This window comes from Fundulus heteroclitus, chromosome 13 (genome assembly GCF_011125445.2).
Source record: "Fundulus heteroclitus isolate FHET01 chromosome 13, MU-UCD_Fhet_4.1, whole genome shotgun sequence".
In the NCBI taxonomy this organism is placed as follows: domain Eukaryota; kingdom Metazoa; phylum Chordata; class Actinopteri; order Cyprinodontiformes; family Fundulidae; genus Fundulus; species Fundulus heteroclitus.
Window position 1 is genome coordinate 10,613,819 of NC_046373.1, and position 21,348 is coordinate 10,635,166.

General features: G+C 40.2%; 3 protein-coding genes across 3 annotated transcripts; all 3 read left to right on the forward strand.

Moving 5' to 3' along the window:
* The first annotated feature begins 351 nt into the window (after nt 1–351).
* fam133b (family with sequence similarity 133 member B) lies at nt 352–8,494 on the forward strand. Its single transcript, XM_012860150.3, has 11 exons — nt 352–490; nt 1,970–2,067; nt 4,717–4,795; nt 4,891–4,992; nt 5,080–5,112; nt 5,265–5,336; nt 6,018–6,116; nt 6,224–6,262; nt 6,351–6,440; nt 7,647–7,697; nt 7,853–8,494. Exons 1-11 carry the CDS (start codon nt 467–469, stop codon nt 7,946–7,948), a joined length of 783 nt encoding a protein of 260 aa, XP_012715604.2. The 5' UTR covers nt 352–466; the 3' UTR covers nt 7,949–8,494.
* An 860-nt stretch (nt 8,495–9,354) lies between these two features.
* LOC105924278 (progranulin) lies at nt 9,355–11,844 on the forward strand. Its single transcript, XM_012860144.3, has 6 exons — nt 9,355–9,491; nt 9,646–9,795; nt 9,873–10,193; nt 10,310–10,483; nt 11,155–11,298; nt 11,473–11,844. The coding sequence occupies exons 2-5, from the start codon at nt 9,646–9,648 to the stop codon at nt 11,293–11,295; spliced, it is 786 nt and encodes a 261-aa protein (XP_012715598.2). The 5' UTR covers nt 9,355–9,491; the 3' UTR covers nt 11,296–11,298; nt 11,473–11,844.
* Nucleotides 11,845–15,972: 4,128 nt separating this feature from the next.
* On the forward strand, nt 15,973–19,951 carry LOC105924267 (progranulin). Its single transcript, XM_012860134.3, has 6 exons — nt 15,973–16,071; nt 17,655–17,804; nt 17,941–18,243; nt 18,376–18,549; nt 18,764–18,907; nt 19,115–19,951. The coding sequence occupies exons 2-6, from the start codon at nt 17,655–17,657 to the stop codon at nt 19,193–19,195; spliced, it is 852 nt and encodes a 283-aa protein (XP_012715588.2). The 5' UTR covers nt 15,973–16,071; the 3' UTR covers nt 19,196–19,951.
* The last annotated feature ends 1,397 nt before the right edge of the window (nt 19,952–21,348 follow it).

Consider the following 21,348-nt stretch of genomic DNA (forward strand, 5'->3'; position numbering starts at 1 on the left):
GGGTTAAACAGTACCTTTTTATTTCAGGTAAACCTTGTAATAGTAAATGTGAATACTGTGGAACATGTTATGTTGCACTGTAGAATAAATATGAGAGACAACAACTAATTCAAAATTGTAATAACGTTAAAGTGAAATTAGATTTAGTTAATTTATTTAGAAGTAATTCAAAAGGTTAATTATATCAGATACCGGTAATATTTCGTTTTCTAAAAATAACACAACTGTACAATAACACTGTTATTGTACAGTTGTGTTATTGTACATATATATATATTAATTTGCGAACCTGAGTCATTCCGGTTCGCACTCCGTACCAGGAGGTGGCGGTAAGGCCCCAATTTTATTGTTTGCCAACTGCCAAAAATAACAAAGAAGAAGATCGCGCTGTTAGCTTTATACTATGCAGTGGTTAGCTCGATGCTAGCAAAGTAACACTAATGTTTGCTCCTATTATTGACTGGAGATGGGCAAGAGAGACAATCGAGTGGTGAGTTCACTGCAAGTTAACCCGAACAAAATGTAAACATTATGTGTTTTGATATTTGCTAAGCGTGTCAGGTGAAAAGAATCTGTCTGACCATTAGCATTAGCATTAGCGGGCCTTTTTCAGGGACTATGTCAAGCTAAACATCAACACGTCTCCGCCAGACACAAACATGGCTTCTTATTGCTTTAACAGAGTGTATTTATCTAAACCTACGGCATTTATTGCTGAACTGATTAAGTGTATCATATGAAGAAACATGCTAGCTTTAGCTCATATTCAGCTGTGTCGCCCCTAAATGAGCTGGTGGGAATGTATCAAGCTGTCATCTTTACTATTAAACCATTTTCTGGCCTATGATGATCATATATATATTAATTTGAAAGAAGCCACCGAATAGCAGCCTTCTTCTAACTATGGAGGGTCTAAATTACCACAAGCAAATGATAAAGCATTAATTCACCTTTATTCCAAACAACTTGGTCGACATCATGGATTAAAAAAAGAGTCAAAATGGGAAACACAGTGCATTCAACAACGCTATCAAAGCCAAATCTATTTTATGATAACACACAAATGTGAGTTAAATCAAATCCATGAAATAAATCCATAAATAGTTAAACAGTTGATCCTGGAATAATTTAAACCCCCGAACATCTGATTGGCCGTCCTGGTCAGCAAAATGTCTGCAGACCAATCACCATCAGCCTGCCCACCAACTTTGAGACACACCAGATAAAACACATTTAAATTGTACTGCTCTACAGGACTATAAAATAAAATATATATGGGATATAAACATATATGGAGTTTAGATTTGTATTTGGTTCTACATTTAATGAAGTGAATGTGTATGTATTAAGCCATTTAAAATGTTTATTCAATGCATGGATTTCCTCTGTTATTTAAACACATAAAGAACTATTTAATGCCTTTTTTTTTATTAGGGATGCACCAATACTAATATTGAGGTTATGTCTGTCAACCAATATTTACAGATATGTGTGTGTGTGTGTGTATAAATACACACACATTTGATGGTCAAATTTTGCACCATTTTTTTTTTTTTAGCGACTGAAAAAACATGCTGACTGAATTTTTGGATGTGGTTTATAGTCTAGACTTCGTATGTTTTCTCTTGACTCCGTGAAAAACAACCACATTGCTGATATTGCATCTCTGCTTCATTTAAAACGCCCACAATCCTGGGTGTGATGCATCTCTGTGGCATGACCGAACAGAATCTGCATGAGCAAGAAAGCCACTTTTCAACAGGGTTTGTTTTCTTTCAGAGGTACAATGATCAGGCTAAAGTCGATTGTTTAGAGGACATGTTTTCTTTTTATTTTTCTAATTTGTTTCATTGTGGGTTTTTGTTGCAGTAACAGGTTCACTATTAAAGGACAGTTATTTTCTTAGTGCATTTAATTATCATTCCCCAATTAAAACTGATTACCACAAAGTTCCTCTGTTGTGTTTCAGGCATACATAAACCCCATTGCGGCTGCTCGAGCCAGGGGGCCTGTCCAGAACTCCGGACCAACTATACAGGATTACCTAAGCCGACCTCGGCCAACATGGTTAGTTGGTCACAAGTATTTTTATTTATTTTTTTGCCAATGTGTCCTTTACTAATATTCTAATATCCTTTGGATCAATTTGAGCTTACTAGTCACCTTAAATTGCACTAGCATCATCTCTTCTAATGTTTTTGGAAAGATGTTATCCTAATTGGAAACAATTAATTGATGGAGGAAAGAAACTCTTGAGTATGTATTTATAGCAAAACTGTTACATTTATCACACACAGCCAACTACTGTTAATATATCCAAAGCATTTATTTAATTTAAACCTTTTAGGAATTTTGAGTACTTGCTTTCCCCTTGTTATAAATGAGACTTGATGTGCACGCTCATTTCTCACAGTCGACGAGGACTCCGAGCTTGTTTTGGAAGGTGAAGTGGAGCGAGAGTAGGTGGAAACATCCCGGAAGCTAAATGTTGGAGAACTAAAACAATGAAAGAAATCTTGGCATTACAGAGTCTCAGTAGAAACCATTAAGGCAAGTTTAGTTGCATTAAAGCAACAAGACAGCTCAAAGTGCTTTACATGATGAAATTCCCCATTGTGGGGCAATAATGGGCTTTCTTAAATGGTGCATTGCAGTGGCACATTAAAGAAAAGGAAAGAAAAGTTGGACTACAGATGGAAATGAATGATGTTTTAGTTAATAGTTTATGTAGCAAAGTCAAAGAACTCAGGGTTTCAGCATTTTTGTAGTTCTCTGATAGTTTGTTCCAGATTAATGGAGCTTAAAAACGGAGCCTTTAGCTCTGTGTTTGATTCTGGGGGTGTGGAGCAGACTTGAAGACCTGAGCAGTCTGGAGGGGTTGATACGACATCAAATCTTTAACGCAGTTTGCTGCTGAGTCGTTTGGCATTTTCTACATGCCGACTGGTTTTTACCACTGTTGCTAATGTCGTTGTGCGCCTGGATCCAATAAGGAGAAGACAGTACCTCTGGGGAGCAAGCACTCCAGTGGCTTTGTTGTAAAACATATTGCGGGTTTGAGTAAGTAAGATAAAGTTTGTTTCTCTTCCAAAAGGTCCTTGGAAGTCTCTGGTGGAGTGCATGACATGGTGACCTTTCAGTCACCAGGAAATGTCATGTAAAAGTCTGGTGGCCGTGTCTGTAGACGGTAGACCTTTGGTATTTCCTCGAGAAAATGAGTCAAAACTTACAGCTTAACAGACTAATCACAGCATCATTGTGACAACTGACGGCCGTAAAGGCCCGTTATGCTGAAATGTGCTGCAGAGAACCCCTTATCTACTTTGGCGAGACCCCATCCAGCAGAGTGAATGTATTTCTACCGAGCAGACGCACTGAATTACTGCCATGCTGAATATAATAGTTAACATATTGGCATTCCAAACAGTCCTTTGTGCTATAACCGTTGCTGAGACCGATATTTTGATGGAGGTAGAGTTGCTGAAAATTATGCAGCCGTAGATTTGTCTCACTGATTTCTCTACCAGGTTAGGGTCATAATAATAATGCAAATAAAACGTCTGCCAGTGAAAAGGGGAAATGGAGGCCTTTCGAAACTGAAAAACTGCATGTGAACTGGTGGGAGTTTTATTGATTGCTACACTTTGGGAATTGTAAATTCACAACCGTCAGCGCAGTTATCTAGCTCCTTGTGTGTGCATTTCCTTCTGCCAATATAAAAAAGGCAGAAGGTGTAAAACTGTTTCCCTAACTTTCAGCAGAAAGCTTCTCTCTTGCAGAGAGTGCTGTAGGGGTGATACCAACAGTTTCTTTGCTATTTTTCCTTATTGAAATGTTCCTCTTAGACAAAGGTGATGTAGTTTTTTGCTGCAGTTGTTTTTTGTGCTGCCACCGAGCTATCCATGACAAGAGATTACTGTGAAATTTTGGATTAGGAGTGCAAATATTACGTTACACCACCGCTTTGTGGAAAATCTGAGTCCTGGTAGTAGCTCACCCGCTACTACCATCTAATGTAGAACAGATTCCTGGATCAATGTGTGCTTCTGTGCTTTTTTGTCTCTCTTGTTGTCTCTGCTCTGTCTTCTGTAACCCCAGTCGGTCGAGGCAGATGACCGTTCATACTGAGCCCGGTTCTGCTGGAGGTTTTCCTTCCCGTTAATGGGGAGTTTTTCTTCCCACTGTCGCTTCATGCTTGCTCAGTATGAGGGATTGCAGCAAAGCCATGTACAATGCAGATGACTCTCCCTGTAGCTCTACGGTTCCCCAGGAGTGAATGCTGCTTGTCGGGACTTTGAAGCAATCAACTGGTTTCCTTATATAGGAAATTTTTGACCAATCTTTATAATCTGACCCAATCTGTATAATATGATTGAACTTGACTTTGTAAAGTGCCTTGAGATGACATGTTTCATGATTTGGCGCTATATAAATAAAATTGAATTGAATTGAATTGAATCTTATGCAACCAGAAGAAACACCCCAAAACACATAAAGCACAGCACAACTTGCAATAAGCATTACCCTGTAATTTAAAAAAAAAAAAAAAACATTACATGTCACACAGTAGCTGGTGTGCTTCTAGATTTCATTTAGTTGTTAAAAAGATTCAATAGTGTTGAAAATGTGCGGTCGTTGCATTCTGATTGGCTCCTCTGAGTACCTCTGGATAACTGTGGCTGCCCTGGTCATTCAGTTTAACTTTGTGTTTAACAGGGAGGAGCTGAAGGAGCAGCTGGAGAAGAAGAAAAAGGGATCTCGAGCCCTGGCTGACTTTGAAGACAAAATGAACGAGGTAACGATGTCGTAAGATCTACTGATTTCACAGAACTACACGTGCGTCTCCTGCTAATAAACGGATCGCTTTGACTTTGCTAATGCTAATTGCAGAGATGGAGGAAAGAACTGGCTAAAAACAGAGAAAAACGGCTCGGGGACAAAGACCGGGACAAAAGGTCGACGGACAGAGAAGACAAGAAGGACAAAAAGGAGGTTTGTAATGGGATTTATGAGTGATGATCCTACCAAATTGTACATTTACTCACCCCAGCTCCTCCTTGTTTTCACACATGTATTCAGAAAAAGAAGAAGGAGAAGAAGAAGCCTAGCAGGGTGAGGAGAGACCTCCAGTGTTTTCACGGGCAACTTTACAGCCAATATTTCCCTGGCGTACAGATTTAAAGTACAACAGAAATCGGATTTAATCCTCGTCCATTTATTGGCTCAAGTCTAATGAACCCTGCTTTTAATGTGTTTTGCTCAAGCATTCTTCATCTTCCTCCTCCTCATCGAGTTCTGATTCCTCCAGCAGCTCTTCTTCGGAGTCCGAAGGCGAGGTGAGACATGCTGGAGAGAGTTGGTGAAAGCACTGCCGTATAACTGAAGCGTTTTGGTTTTAAATATAATCCTGATCTCGGCTGCTGGGCTCGTAATTCTCCTGTGGTTCTTGTTGAGGTGTTTGTCAAAGCAACGTAAAGACACGTCTCACATTATGGGACTGAATATAAAGCAAAACAAATTCTAACATAACAGCACAATTTGATAGAAAAAGCTGATTTTTCATGAATGTACTTTATTGTGCACTAAAATGTTTGCCATACGTGAGTTTCTGGGCATGGAAAGTTTACCTTTTTAGGAGCTGTGATCAACCACTTAAACCCATCATGACTCGATTTCTTTATAAAAGTAAAATCTCTAAAATGGTTTAAACCAAAAAGCCCAGAAATTATTGGAGAGGGAAAAAAAAAAAAAAAGAGCATACAACTTTAGGTCTGATTGGGTTGTAATAATTAAAATCGCCTGTGGTGTCTGCTGTCTTTTGACCATTTATGTGCTCCGTGTTTTTGACAGACTGTCCGGTTTCTTCAAACGCTGATCAGAAATATGATGATTAGACTAGATTCATGTTTTAATTTGTCTCCGTTTAAATCCCACAACTCAGTTAAGGAGCCGTGTTGTGACCCATGGACACATGCTTGTCACTTTGCCTTTAATTGATTGGTGTGTTTTTGACACAGGATGAAAAGAAGAGTATAAAGAAAAAACGGAAGCGGAAGAGATCTTCGGCCAGGAGACCGTCGGACAGCTCAGACGAAGACTCGGACGCTGAAAGCAAGGTTTGTTTTTCTTTTTCGTGATCAATTCCGCCTTTTTTTATTTCAGTAAACTTCAGGAAAAGGAAATCCAGATCTTAAGGCTAACTTTTCTTTTTCTTATTTCGAAGAAAAGGAAACGAATCAGGGAAGACGGAGAGAAAGAAAAGGTAAATTCCACCTGCCCATTAAATGAAGGTATATTAATGGGAAGTTTCTGACCCTTAAATAAACGACTGTAAACCTCGTCTCCATCAGGATGAAAAGGAGCGGAAAAGGAAAAGGAAGGCCGAGAGGAACCACAAAGACTCCTCATCAGAATCCAGCGTTGACTCCGATTGGGACGAGGTATTATTTGTTTGTACATTTATTTCATTTTTGGAGAAATGGGCTGCTGAAAACGTTTTGTTAGAAAGTGATTCCATAATTGTGTTTTCTACTTTGTGGTTATCAGACATATTACCCAAAAGGCATTTGTTGCTTGCCAGTATTTCCACTTCCTCAACCAGATAATTTACATGTCTTATTAAGCATGTAGTAAACTGCTGCTGACCGTCCTCCGGTCCACCGTGCACCAGGCAGGACGCCCTGCAGGGACTAATAAAGACAGCTCTAACAATCTTAGCCTGCCTAGTCCTCCCTTCCTCACCGGAGGACTTTTGCCAGGTCTGGCTGGCTAAGAAAATGCTGCCTGACCTCGCACACCCCGCTCAGAGACTCTTTAACCTTCTGCGCTCTGGCAGGACGTTCGGGAGTTTAAAAAAGACGCACAAACCGCCTCAAAAACACCCATTTTACCCAAGAGCTCTGAGACTCCTAGACACCGACTCTACGAGGTGAAACAGGCCCATTCTGTACGTGGCTCATCATCGCTCACTCACACCCCTGCATATGTCGCATAGTTTTTCTCCCTTTCATAATTCTGTTTTTAAGACCTGCTTTCTGGAAGTTTAAAGTGAGCCGCTCGATACGATTTTGTTGTGTAATGTAAAAGTTGTGCAATGACAGTAAGACTGAAGTCTCAGTAAAAGCATTCCTGATGATTGTGAGCTAGAGAGGTGGAGGTAAGTCACAGGAGTGCAGCAAGACGGCCTTGCATGAGGGGAAATCACATAAACCAGTCAAGAAAGGCCTAAAATGATGTGACCAGATAATTCCCTTTTAGTATTCTTTGTAAAATGGTTCTTGACCTCCTTTTTCTTATCACAACCCAGTTTATGGCATCAGGCGATGCTTGTCAGACGTCCGCCGCTTCAAAGCCGCTCAGCTAAACCGCTTCTGGGCATAAAGTGGCGTTTTGTTTTCTGTATGACACTAAAACGGACAATATTACCCAGGTATATCGGCTCTACATAAAGAGTTCATTAAAGCGTGAAGAGTATGTGTTTTATTATCTAGAAAGGCATCTTAGCATTCATGCATGGGTACTATGAGGTTTATAGCTTCCTCTAAAACCAAGCTGCAAAAGCGTCCATCATTGTTAATGGGCAAACCTTGCTGACAGTTCTCTGTGTTGTAGCCAAAATAAAAAGTAACTTTTATTCCTTTTTACAGGCTGAACCCAAGAAGAAAAGGAGAAGTAGCGAGGAGAGGGAGAAATGCACGGTGAGCAAAACACTTTCCCCAAATCACAAGCAAAGCGTTTGACAATGCAAAGTGTCAAAAACAAAGCCGCCCGTTTCCCAACAGCGTTTTATAAGACGGGCGCTTCGTGTAAATGCGATTTTTATCTGCTGAACAGAAAACATTTCTCGTCCCAGGGGAAGTCCAAGAAGAAGAGGAAAAAGAAGCACAAGAAGCACGGCAGGAAAAAGAAAAAGAAGGCAACATCTCAGTCGGACTCGGAGCTCGATTAAAAAAAGAAAATGTCTGGTGGCGGCGCTCCTGTTTTCCTCACGCCTCACCGTTGTCATGTTGCCCTCGATCATGAAAGGTTTTCCTCGTCGTGCTGCAGCCCTCAGGATGGAGCACTAGGACGTCAGGCGCAGTGCTCAGCTTCTGACATGAGAGACATGCCGGTACATCCATTTTTTTTCTTCCCCCAGAGACTGTTTATTATTTTTTTTTTGTGTAGATTTTGAGTTGCTCCACAAAAAAAGGCCGAGGTGACTTTTTATTTTTCATTTTCATCCCATGCATCTGGGATTAGGTGGGTGTGCTTTTCTCCCACATCATACCTCACATCTCCCGCCGCTCCACGAGGCTGTTCTGCCAGTGCCTGTGTCATGCATGTAGACCCTGATGTCTCGCCAGCCTCACATTGAAGTTGGATCTGTTAAAGGTCGTTAGCCGCACAGGCGACAGTGACCTCAAGAGATACTGGCTTTGTTCGTCGAGATGTTACATTGCAGTGTAAATGTATAAATGACAAGAATTCAATTAAAAAAAAAAGTGTTGTTTTAGCTTCTTCTTTTTTTTTTTTTTTTTTTTTTACTTGGTTGTAACGGGAAGTCTGAAACTTGTTTTTTTTTTATGGGTGTGATTGTGACATGTTGACGCTGCATTATGGTAATCCAGGCTATATTTAAACTCAGCATAGGTTAATTTTTTTTTTTTATCTTGGCGGTAATGCACACTGAAAGTGACAGTTATGGATACATGAGTGAAATATTTCTAGTATTTTATTTCTTTTCATTTGACTATGGATTACAGCTAATGAAAACTCAACATTTGGTGTCTTGGGAAATAAGAATAGTGCATAAGATCAATAAGAAGGATAGCTTAAACCAAAAAGTCAGGTTTCTGAAGGTAATATGGAGATAATACATTTTCCACATATGCCCGAGTTGTTAAACTCGGGTGACTTGATATCAAAACCTGTTTAATCTGATATATTTAAAGGTGACAAGAATAGCAAAAAGAAAACTATGCAAGGGGGGAAAAAATCTTTTTCCCAGCCCTGCAGGTAAGATTGATAGAGATGGCATCAATGTGTCGTTACAGGAATGTAAAAGTTTGCAGAAAGTAAAATAAAATATGGAGAGCATTACTACTTTGCTCCAGACTAAACCCCTTATCCAAAAACGAAGATGATTCTGGAGTTGACATCATTGAACCGACTTAGAAGCATTTGGGATATGTGTGCACGGTGGGTGGGGGGGGGGGGTAAACCTCCAGTTTTATTACACTTGGGCAACATGTAATGAAGTATTGCGTTTGAGTCGTGTGACTGGAACAATGTGATGTACCAAAGGTCATCACAAGCTGAAGAAATATGTTCCTCCAGATAGTGAGCGTGTTCTGTGTGGGAGGGTCTGTGTGTGTTTTTCTGCCTGCCAATGATTGCAATACCTTCGTCGGTTTCCTGCCATATTTGAATGGGAGGGTCCGGTGTTGGCTATAAAGAGCGAGGCACCACCCTTGTGACAGGCAGCTGTCTGATCACTTCATTCGCCAAAGGTAAGCATTTACTTGAGCTTTTGTTTTGTTCTGACCCGATTTATGTGTCCCAGTTACTTTATTGGGACCCGTGGGCGTAAAGTGGTTTGTTGGACTTCGATTAAAAGAAGTGAAAGCTCCAGATTTCTGACACTGACCGTCTCTCTCCGTCCAGATGCCGGGGATCACTTTGTGGCTGTGCGCAGGAGCGTTTCTGTGGGGCTCTGCGCTTTGTGACATCAAATGTCCTGATGGGACCCCCTGCGCTGATTTGTCAACCTGCTGCCAGACCGCTCAGGGTTACGGCTGCTGTCCGTACCCAAAGGTAAGCCGCACACCTTCAACCTTAACGCCACAGGTGAGAATCGGTTCTTACTCGGTGTCTTTCGCGTTTGTCCGCAGGCCGTCTGCTGCGCTGACCATTCCCACTGCTGCCCCTCGGGGTACAGCTGCAACCTTGCCGCGCAGACGTGCGTGAAACAGAGCCAGCCGTGGATCAGCATACCGATGGCCAAGAAGGTGACTGCAGAGGTGCCAAGCTCCCCGGCGCTGTCTCTAATCCCCTCTGAGGAGGTGAAGAACAACGACAACAACAACAACATCTACGTCCCCGACCAGATAAAGAGCACAGTTGTCCACTGTGACAACTATTACGTTTGTCCGGATGGTACCACCTGCTGCAGACATCCAGCGGGTGCCTGGTTCTGCTGTATATACTCTCCTGTGAGTAGATCTGCAAGCCCTATTGGTCACATTTGAGTTAAATATTTTTTTCATGGGTTTGTTTTGAAATTTAACGCCGCCTTTTCTCAATGTGGCTGCGTCCGCCGGCCTCGTAGGGAAGATGCTGCCTGGATGGCTACCACTGTTGTCCGTACGGTTACGACTGTGATTTCACGTACACTCACTGTATCAGAGGAGGCCTGAGGTACCCGTTCTACTACAAACCAGCTCTGTCTTCAGTCCCCGCCTCTCAGCTCTCAGCACCCCAAGACGGAGGCGGCCTGCAGGAGGTAAGCTTTGCCCCGCTGCGTTTCCCTGAATGCTACCCATGGAGGGTGGTCTGTGAATTTAAACACGTGACGCCTTGTTCAGATTTAAAAAAAAAAAAAAACGAAGGCCGTGCTTCATTTTTCCATTCACTTCAGAGCTCTACTTTGTTTTGGTTTATAGCGCATACAATACGCTGACGTTTGCGGTTGTAAACGTAACAAAATGGGAAATTCAATCCATAAACTATCTTTTTATGAGGCACTGTATATGTAGGGATGAGATGTGTTTGGTTTTGACTGCCAAGAAGCTGCTGATGTTTTATTATTTAAAAAGGTCTAGTAAGGATTAGTGAGCCCCTGTGATAAACTGTCACACTGGCAAAGGAAAGAGTCTCGAGTGTTCAGGAAGAAAGTTTGTTGCCTGTTTGTATTAAAATACTGGTGATTTATATGTTGAGGGCTTGGTTCCTGTTAGTTTGTTTTCCTCTGTCCTGCTTGTCTCTACTTCCTCTAGTGGTTAAAATATGACCAGACAGTTTAATGGTAACCTATTAAGTTATCATATTTTGTGACACAAAAGCACATTTTTGACTGATTTGTGGATGAATATATTTTTTTTAAAATATTATTAAAGTAAAGTGCATGCAAATACGGATGCTAAAATAACGATTAAACTGACCATATTCTTACAGGCTGTGCAAATGGCTCTAACAGAGACCAGCGGCAGCTCCTTTGAGCGGGGAGCCAGTCGCTGTGACGATAAATTTCACTGCCCGAAGGGCTCAAGATGCTGCAAGGGACCCGACGCCCAGTGGAGCTGCTGTCCTAACTAGCTGGTACGGTCCGAGCATTTAGTCCTGTCAAGCTGCAGATTTCAACATGCAGCGGAACGAATAATAGTTTTGTACAAGTGATTTATGGAGAAGAATATCTTCCACAAATAAGGAATTTAATATGTTGAGTGTAAAAGATTTGTTCCTGTTTAGTTCTAATCCTGAGTATGGTTTCAGAGTCTTCTGCTGCTCTGATGGTCGGCTCCACTGTGAGTACGGATCCTCCTCTACGGCCAAATGCAGAAAACAGAAGAAGTTGAACCCAGGAACACACCAAAAACGCTTAAAACGCATTAATCATTTTTTACTCATTTTTATTGGACCTGTTCTCTTCTGATATTTGATAAACATGTCCAGCAAAGTCTCTCTGTGCTTCATTCTTTCACTTAGGCTGTACTGAATAAGATTTGTTTCACAGTTAACAAGTAAATAATGTGCTCACGACCACATGAGATTATCATGACGGACAGTTATTATTTGTTGACCTTTACATTACTTCATGTCACTGTTTGGCTACAAGGAACAATAAAGACTGAGCAGAAAATCAAACTTTTTTTTCCAATGTTGTTGTATTCAGACAATATGAGTGCTTACAGCCGAGCGAACAACACTGATTTAAAAGTCCGTTACAGTGAGGTCTGTCTTCCCATAAGCCTTCAGTTTCAAATTTTGCTCACGTTTTGACCAGCACCCTTGATACACATGAGTCTTAACGCTCCCATTTCCCCCCCAACGACCGTATCACCAGAATGTATTCGCCGTGGTCGTGTAAAGCATTGCTGCAGTGAATGGAAGCAGCTGAAAGTCTCGCTTTTTCACAGAGTCTGAGAGCGTTCTCGTAAGTTGGAAATCACTGGAATTTATCCATTGTTTTAGTGACGACTACTAATTACCAATAAAAGCAAATATCAATATAGTTCTCCAGATTTTATCTCTTCATACCCTAAAGACTGTTTGCACGCTTTAAGCTTCTCATGAAGCATGTTGGTCCATGCAATCAACTGATTTCACTTTTTCTTTTTAAGTTAAAGTATTATGTCTTGTGTTATATATGTACATCTCACTATTTTAGGACATGGTGACAATAAAAGATTCTCGATAAAGAAGCAAGTTCACACACAGAGAGTTTGCATCGGTACTGATTTAAAGAGATACAAACCACTAGAAGTGCTAATTGTTCATAGCGGTACTTCTCAGTACATATCAGGCACAAAACTAGAGGCTTGGTAGGCAAGACTTTGGGAAAATCCAGCTACTGACTGCAAAAAGAGCACAGCATTACTCATGAGGGTTTAACTGCACTACAGATACGTACCTGTAAAAACCTGCTTTAAACGCACATTTTCCTTCCAGTCTCTCACTACAAGTTTGCCTACTAGTTTTCTTGCAATAATGTTTCATTTGCCAAATAGATACTTCATATAGTGGTTGAAAGGGAGGTGATAATACTCATACACAACAATTTAATTTATGGCTATTTTAAGGCTGTAAAATGCTGTAACTTCTATCAATATTGGTTTTACAAAATGAGCCAAACTGGAGGTATTAGTGGGACTTTTGCCAGTCTTTTGCTTTTGGCCCTTAGAGGGCGTCCTGTTCAAAAGCCTGAAAGAATGTCTGGAAACATCAGCATCCTCTCTGGTAACCAAAGGGTTTCCCAGCACACACGCCTAGCTTTGACTTTGTACAGAATGCTTTTACCGTCCCGGTATATCCACCAGGAGATCTCTGCTCAGATGAAGACCCGGCTGCTGAAGCAAGTTTTTCATAATTCGTCTAAACTGATACTGAAAGCATTTTTTTTCCATGTGCTTCAAAACGGAGTGTTAGTATAACTTTTGTTTTCCAAAAAGAGGAAGCAAAACAGGGGAAGGTAGAGCTCAAGATAACTAATGCTTACCCAGTCACTAAAGAAAGAAACCTGTAAAATCCTATAAATATGACTTAGTGTTCATCAGAATGAAGGGAAAGGAAGGCTGGGCCAAAGACTTTTCAAAAATTGTCTTAATTCAAATGGGGTCTATTTTTTTAGTTTGTTTATAACTATTATAGAGGGGAAAGCTACTGAAAATACTATTTGGATACAAGTCAAACTAATTCTGAAGCCACCACTTCTTTTGTAGTCCACCTGTTATAAATGTCACATGCTTCACTGTTTTAATTCAAATGAGTTTATATCGTGCCAATTCACAAATATTTTTTGTCTCAAGCCACTTTATAAAAAAGTAAATTCAATCATACAGACTTAAAGTCTCTGTTAGAGCTGTTTGCGCGGCCTGTAAGAATATGGTCAGTTTAATCGTTATTTTTCTAACTACATATTTTAGCATCCGTATTTGCATGCACTTATGCAAATTTCATACATTTATTACCTCTTTGCCAGCTTGCAAATATCAGTCTGAAACCCTTTGCTGTCAAAACAGATTACAATTTTTTTTTAAATAAATATAAACGGGTTTTTTTTACTGTAATGATCGAACTTTATTGATAAATCTGAAATAAGAAAAATTATTCAAGTCACATTTTTTCACTTTAACATGCTAAGCACAGTCCTAGTATTTTAAATCTCATTTAAGGAAGCACGGTCCGATTGAGTTTGTTTGATTCTATAAAAGGTACAGGGCGTTGGGTGACAGTGGAAAGGAAGAACTTACTTTTAACAGGAAGAAACTTCTAACAGAAGTGGGATAAGGAGGAGATGTCCACGCTCCTGGAGGGTCAGATTGACCCAGAAAGATGTCAGATCAGAGAAGAACATGAACATCAAGACGCTGGTCAAGGGAAGGACAACAGAGGGAACTTCAGATGAGAAAGATTTTCAGGTATAAACATGGCCATACAACAAAATTATGGTGAATGATGACATAAGAGAACACAATATAGTGCAAATTAATAATGAATACAAACTTTTAAGTTAACTTTTTTTTATGTAATGTTTTGATATCACTTGTGTGTTACTGTTACTTGCATGAAGTAATACTGACGCCACCAGGGGGTGACCAGGGTAAATTGTAGGCAGCCGCTCTTCCCGAGCTTCTATTGCTCGGTCAAATCTGACTGTGAAATATTTAGTCCCAAGAAAATTATACATTTGGACTTTATTGCACAGGTGACAGCCCATTATGGTACCATGCTGGAAAACCTCTGAGAGCGGCTCATTCTTTAACCAATGCTTCTAAAAGCAGACCTGCATGCACTTGTTTGTGCAAGTCACCTTTAAAAGGAACTATGAATACTGTGGTCAACTGGGCAAAGAAATAGAGTATTATACCAGCGAAACCACCTGAACCACACTTTATTGCCTTAAAATGCCAGGTTCCTTACGTTTTACCACAGTGGTACAGGGAAAATGTCACTGTCTCGTGTTAGTAATGCGCAACCGTTGACACTACTTAAAGTTGCTCTGCAAAACCTCTAAAGAAAAGCAAAAACTAATTTTAGTTTTGAAAATAATGAAATAAAAAAAAATTCAATAAATAAATATCACTTTAAAATAACCAATTATAAATGTTTTTTTTTTAACATCTCTTGCCTTTTATTTACATGATCCAAATAATTTTTGGCTCAATCTTTATTGCCAGTCTGACTTTAAACTAGACATTACCGTTGAAAGCAGTATTTCAAGGTGTTTTGTTTATTTAGCAGTCGGAACCACAACGCTCCAGTCTGAAATTTAGAGACGGTATGTGGCTTAGATTAGAGCATCCCGTGAGATCTGAATGTGAGAAAAACTCCATTATTGTAAAACACTAGAAACATTCCCTGCAGTCATGCTTTTAAGGAGGATTGTGTACTAAGACTTCCTCTTTCTACATTACCATTTGGACTTTTATTCCACCCAGAGGCAGAAGCCAAGAAGAAAAGGAGAAGTAAGGTGGAGAAATTTATGGTGAGAGCAATGTATTTGGTTCCTTCACCAAACAGCCGTGTGAATACAAGATTTTCATTCCCATCAGGGGGCATTGCTGTGATGCACTTTGCAAATAAATGACACAAAATACAACCCTTACATAATTTATTTTGGGTCTTTGGCCACACTGGTGATGGTGAACTCAAAGGAGAATCGTCCTGCCAATGATCTGTCTGTCATTGCATAGTTTAAACTTGTTGGGTTTTTTTTTCTTTTCTTTGGAGGGCGGAGGTGTGATGTTGTGGATAGAGGAACTGAGAGTAAAAAAAAAAAAAACAGATATGAAACTGTAATAAAATATAGGCTTGTATTTTTCACCTAAACCTCAAATTAGATTCTGAAATGTTTTGAATGTTAATGTTTGCTCAGACTGTTTGCATCTTTATGCATTTAACAGGTTCGAACGTGCCACAAACCTAACAGTTTGGGGTTTCCTGTAGGTAATAATAACAGGAGCAGTAAAAAAAAAAAACATTATATTGCAATTAAAGCAAAGTAAACAAAATAACATTATGAGCCAAGACTAAAAGGCTGTGGTTTTCAGGCTCTACCTGGATTGTGAAGTCTAAATTCCTGCCCTGGCTTTGAGGTGTGTCTACAGGTCTAGAAGCTTCACCGGGTTTGAATCAGACTTTTTAGGACGATGTTGTGACTGAAACACTGCCTGTGTGTGTGTGTGTGCGTCTGTAGCCTTGTACAGTGGTAACACCCTGTAACACCACTGGCTGAACTGAAAAAGTTCATCTTGACTGGTGCAAAGAGGGAGGGTCTAACTTCTGCTATAAAGAGTGAAGTGTATGGTGTTCAGTTTAGGGGAAGTGGAGACCTTGTGACAGGAAGCCTTTCAATCACTTCATTGGCAGACGGTAAGAATCGATTAATCTCTGTTAAACTTGAAACTTGAATCAAGACAGTTTTTGAAAAGTCTCGCCAACATTTACACTTAGGGTGTAAGATTTAAATGAGATGTTAATATTTTAAACATCTTTGGAGTGAACGTCCTGTTAATGTATGGAATTTAACAATTTATTCGAATCATTCTCTTTTCTTTTTTTAAATCAGGTTGACCTGAAACATTCAATGTTAATGAAATTTTTTAACAACAAGGACTGGGTGTAAAAGGTTGAATTTCTTAGTAACTCTCTGCATGCAGGCTCAAAACTGTACACACCCACATACATCCTTGTTTGTGTTTGGTTAAACGTCTCTTACTAAGTTTCGATTTGACCCCAATTTTTTTTTTGTAGCCATTGGCAAGCTTCTGGTAAATCTCTCCCTGGATACATAACCATGCATCTTGGAAGAGAGTTCATTTAAAATGCTTGGCAAAACTAACATATTCCATTCATTTTCAACTACCATGAGGTCGGCACTGCTCCAGAACTTCAATCTCAACCTGCTTTTTACATTTCCAAACTACTTTTCTTTTTTTTATTTGCGTTGGAGATCATTGTCCTGTTGGACCGCCAAACTGTGCAATAAACCAGACTACTAGTAGTAAAATAAAACACAAAGCAGTTACCAACACTGCCATGCTTAGCAGTAGGAACAGTCTTCTTACTTGTACATTTTAGATTCTCACCATGGCTCCTTCATACATAAAATAGCTCTATCTTTGTTTCGTCAGACAGTGAAACGTTTCTCCAGATACGGTCGGCTTCTCTCAACGCGGAATGTAAAGCCGAGTTTAAAGTCGATGTTTTTAGTGCCGGTGCTTCTTTCTTGTCTCACAAAACACACCCTGAAAACGGATTTCTGGAATGACCTTTTTGAAGCCAGAACCTAAACCCTGCTGAATGCTGAGTTTGCCTTCATTTGGTAATCAGGGTGAAAATTAAAGTTTATTTTTCAGGTCACATGTCATAACTTTGTTATGTGGCTGGAAACAGGTACGGCAAGGGTCTCTAACCTGTTTAGTTATGGAAAAAAAAAATACATCAAACACATTGAGTAGACGTGAGCTGCGCACCGCAAACCAAATGTCTGTGACCCACTTCTCTGTTGGCTTGAGAAGGTTTCTGTTGCCCCTAAGAAAAGGAGGATGTGATTCGCCCACATGTTAGCAAGGAAAGCCCTGAAAGGACTCAGTAATGTGTTGCCCAACTGGTCGGATTGATTTCCTTAAATGCAGTTTAGACATGATAAGGTTGCTCTATATGGTGAAGATGGTCCCCTGAAGGCTATCAGGGACGTGGAACAGATTTCCGTTTTGCAAACCTTACTTACCATCCATTATAGTGAGATCTAGATCTGCGAAACATGCAGGACGGGCCAAAAAAAAAGGATATTATTGTCCTGAAGGAAGTTTTTTTTAAATGGGATATTGTGAACTATGAGTTGTCTTATTCAAAAACAGAGAAACAAATAAATAAATGTTTTTTTGAAAACCCTGCAGCTGCGTGTGCTTAAAAATTAATAGCGACTCTCTCTCTCTCCCTCCCTCCATTAGATGTTGAGGATCACTTTGTGGCTGTGTGCAGGAGCGTTTTTGTGGGGCTCTGTATTCTGCTCCATCGAATGTCCTGATGGGTCCTCCTGCTCTGATTTGGAAACGTGCTGCCTCACTCCCCAAGGATATAGCTGCTGTCCATACCCAAAGGTACGTCACATTCCTTTGACCATTGAGGCATTTAACTCACTCATATGGTGATGTAAAAAGGTTGAAAAACATACATACATAGGAAAACCAGTGTGAGTTTCACCAATTCTCTCTCCCTGCTTTTGTCTGGCTGAAGGCCGTCTGCTGCCCTGACATGGCCCACTGCTGTCCCTCAGACTATCGCTGTGACCAGGCCACAAAGACGTGCGTGAAACAGTACCAGCCGTGGATCAGCATACCGATAGTGAGGAAGGTGGCTGCAAAGGCGCCAAGCACCCCGGATTTGTCTGCCACCCCCTTTGAGGAGGTCAAAGACAGCAAATTACCAGAGAAGCTAAAAAGTTCAGTTGTCCACTGCGACAACTATAACGTGTGCCCTGATGGCACCACTTGCTGCAAACACCCAAAAAGTGGCTGGACCTGCTGTCGATACTCACCTGTGAGTAGACCTGCAACCCCGATTAGCGACTTAATGTCAGAGAAATTCCTCGTCTTCAACCCACACCTTGAAAACGCTTTTACTCTTCTTTGACACATTTCCATTTCCATATATATCGCTTTCGCCTTGTAGGCAAAGTGTTGCCTGGACGGCTACCACTGTTGTCCCTACGGTTACGACTGTGACCACTCTTACAGTCATTGTGTCAAGGAAGGAGCGCCGTATCCGTTCGCCGGCAAACGACCTATGACCTCAGTCCCAGCGTCTCCCGTTTCAGTGTCTGAAGACAGAAGCATCAGAAATGAGGTAGGACACTCACAACACGTGGTTAAAATTGTTCTTTACAATGATATTTCCAAAAATACATGGACACAATCATAACATCTTTGTGGGAAAACGTATTATTTTGAAATAAAATCATATTTAAAATGAACTTGAACAGGTACATAGGAGGGTATTAATAATAACATTCAACATGCATGTGTGGTTTTGCTCTCATTGTTTCATCCTTTTCTTGCAGAGACCACTGACAGCTCTGACTGAAGCCAGTGGCAGCTCCTTTAATCAGGGGGTTATTCGCTGTGATGATAAATCTTTCTGCCCAAACGGCTCTAGTTGCTGCAGCGGACCCACAGGCCAATGGAACTGCTGTCCCCATCCACTGGTATGGCTGCTGCACCTGTTCAGTTGTTTAGAAATCATTGACTTGCACTTTAAAAGCCATAAGCTGCAATTGCACCAGGAACCATACATTAAAAATATATATAGATATTTAGGATCTAGAGATTCTACCTGTCCTGTCCAGAAATATAGAAATTAATGTGTTCGGGACTTCTATTGTGTTTTTCTGACACTGTGAATGATTTTTCAGGGCGTGTGCTGCGCGGATGGCAAGCACTGCTGTGAGTACGGATACCAATGTGACCCCTCTTCCTCCAGTTGCACAAAATAAGCCCCTTTGACGACTACTGGGACAAACCAAAAAGACTGAAATCGCATTACTCCACTGGGCGTCAACTGTTTTTACACTCGTTTCAGGCCAACATTCGCCATAAAAATCATTAAAGGCCTTATTACTGTGGATTGTGGGCTGAATGAAACCTGTCACCAGAAACGTGTTGCATCACACAAGGTTATTGGGGTTGATATAAAGGGTTGATCTGCCTTTTAGTTTGTTTAGGTTAAAATTTTTGATTGCAAATGTTTTGTCACACCAGCTTCTTGTTTTATTTCTTAGCTGTCCTTAAACTGATCTCCTTCCTGTCATGACCTGCTTTGTGAATTAGATTGACGGCAGAATCTGATACATCAGAAGGTGACTGAGCTATCGATCGTTCCTTTTTAAATTAAACTAAACTAAAAACTTACCAGAAAATGTGATTAGGGTTTTCACCTTTTACCTTTCAATCACTGTATCTTTCCTTATCTAATAATTTCTTTTTCTTTGAAAGATTGGAGAAGGAATAAATATATGGACCATAGATACCCAAAAGGTTTTGCTCATGTTGTTTAAAGTGTGTCAGTGTGCTTCTGCAGGCATTCGTGTGTGAATAATTACATACACAGACATTGAAACACACCCACAGGATATGAATAACAACAAATGATAATTGGAGAGGGCAATGCCAAAATAAAGGATGCAATTCCATAACAAAGTAGTGTGTGCTTGTCCTTGCAAACAATAATAAAATGCTGTTTTTAAAACAAAGGCTTTAATATGATGTTGGCCCACCTTTTGCAGCTACAACAGCTTAAACTCTTCTGAGAAGACTGTCTGTGAACACAGTCTGTGTGTAAGGATTTTGCAGCATTCTTCCAGTATGCCAGTTGTGGGATCAGACACTAATGTTGGAAGAGAAAGCCTGACTTACATTAGGACTCTTTAAGAAACAAAGAGTAAAATGTAAAATGTATTGGTATGCTGGAGTACTAATAGTCCCTTCTGCTAGGTTTAAGTGGCCAAGCCCATACCCTGAATACCAGCCACACACTATATTCCCTTGATAGGTTGAAGCCCGTCTTGGTATCACACTGGAATTCATTTAGAGCGACCCATATGTTTGTGGAGGCAGTCTGCTTAGGTGCCAGGTTTTAATTTGTTTTTTGCTTCTTTTATTTATTTATTTTTTACACCTGAGACCATGTGTTGTGATACCTGCCTCCAATGATTTGGATCCAGGAGTTATACAGGCTCCTTTACCTACCTCCTTCCTTACTGACTGCACTGTGCAGACAGCACTTATCATGGCGACGGCTGACGCACTTCCGCTTTGACTAAAGAGTTTGTGCCCAATAGAGGTATTTGGATGGAGCCTCTGGTTCTTGAGGGTTGGGATCCTTACATTTTTAGACATGCACTTAGGGTTTTTCCCATGACCTAATTATTTTTGATTCAGGCCTTGAGGATTGCAGTTTAACACCATTTTGGATGTTAGCAGCATTTAGTAAGCTTGTGACAGCAAGAGCTTTTATTACATGCCTTTGTGATTATAATGTGTTTCATTTGAGAGAATAGACTTTAAAATACTTCTGTTAGTGTATAAATCCCTAAATGGCTTAGCACCTAAATACATCACAGACTTGTTATCAGTGTATCAACCCTCCAGACCACTAAGGTGTTCTGGCTCCAGCCTGCTCTGTATACCTAGAACCAGAACTAAACAAGGAGAAGCAGCATTTAGTTCCTATGCTCCACTTATCTGGAACAAACTTCCAGAAAACTGTAAAGGTGCGGAAAGCCTGAGTTCCTTTAAAGCAAGATTAAAAACACATTTGTTTAGGATTGCCTTCAACTGTTCTAGTTAACTGAAGTACCACTTTTTTGTTCTATTTTCTATCTACATTTTATTCCTACTTGCTTTTATTCTGTTTTATTTTGCTATATTTTAATCATGTAAAGCACTTTGCATTGTCTTTGTACTGAATTGTGCTATATAAATAAATTTGCCTTGCCTTCATTTCGTCTACTCATTGATATGTATTTTACTGGGTTTTCCCTTCTTGTGAAGCACTTTTGAGACACTAGTCTATGAAAATGTGCCATACACATAAAAGTTTAACTTATCTAATAAAAATTTTCTAGCAAAAGAGCAGGGTTCTTTTCTT

What these genes read in the sequence shown, in the direction of transcription:
- fam133b (XM_012860150.3), top strand. Translation starts at nt 467, where the DNA reads ATGGGCAAGAGAGACAATCGAGTG. An exon ending in AGCCGACCTCGGCCAACATG is followed by an intron (nt 2,068 to 4,716) that starts GTTAGTTGGTCA and finishes TGTGTTTAACAG; the next exon opens with GGAGGAGCTGAAGGAGCAGC. An exon ending in TTGACTCCGATTGGGACGAG is followed by an intron (nt 6,441 to 7,646) that starts GTATTATTTGTT and finishes TCCTTTTTACAG; the next exon opens with GCTGAACCCAAGAAGAAAAG.
- LOC105924278 (XM_012860144.3), top strand. Translation starts at nt 9,646, where the DNA reads ATGCCGGGGATCACTTTGTGGCTGTGCGCAGGAGCGTTTCTGTGGGGC. An exon ending in GCTGCTGTCCGTACCCAAAG is followed by an intron (nt 9,796 to 9,872) that starts GTAAGCCGCACA and finishes GTTTGTCCGCAG; the next exon opens with GCCGTCTGCTGCGCTGACCA. An exon ending in ACGGAGGCGGCCTGCAGGAG is followed by an intron (nt 10,484 to 11,154) that starts GTAAGCTTTGCC and finishes ATATTCTTACAG; the next exon opens with GCTGTGCAAATGGCTCTAAC.
- LOC105924267 (XM_012860134.3), top strand. Translation starts at nt 17,655, where the DNA reads ATGTTGAGGATCACTTTGTGGCTGTGTGCAGGAGCGTTTTTGTGGGGC. An exon ending in ACAGAAGCATCAGAAATGAG is followed by an intron (nt 18,550 to 18,763) that starts GTAGGACACTCA and finishes CTTTTCTTGCAG; the next exon opens with AGACCACTGACAGCTCTGAC. An exon ending in ACTGCTGTCCCCATCCACTG is followed by an intron (nt 18,908 to 19,114) that starts GTATGGCTGCTG and finishes ATGATTTTTCAG; the next exon opens with GGCGTGTGCTGCGCGGATGG.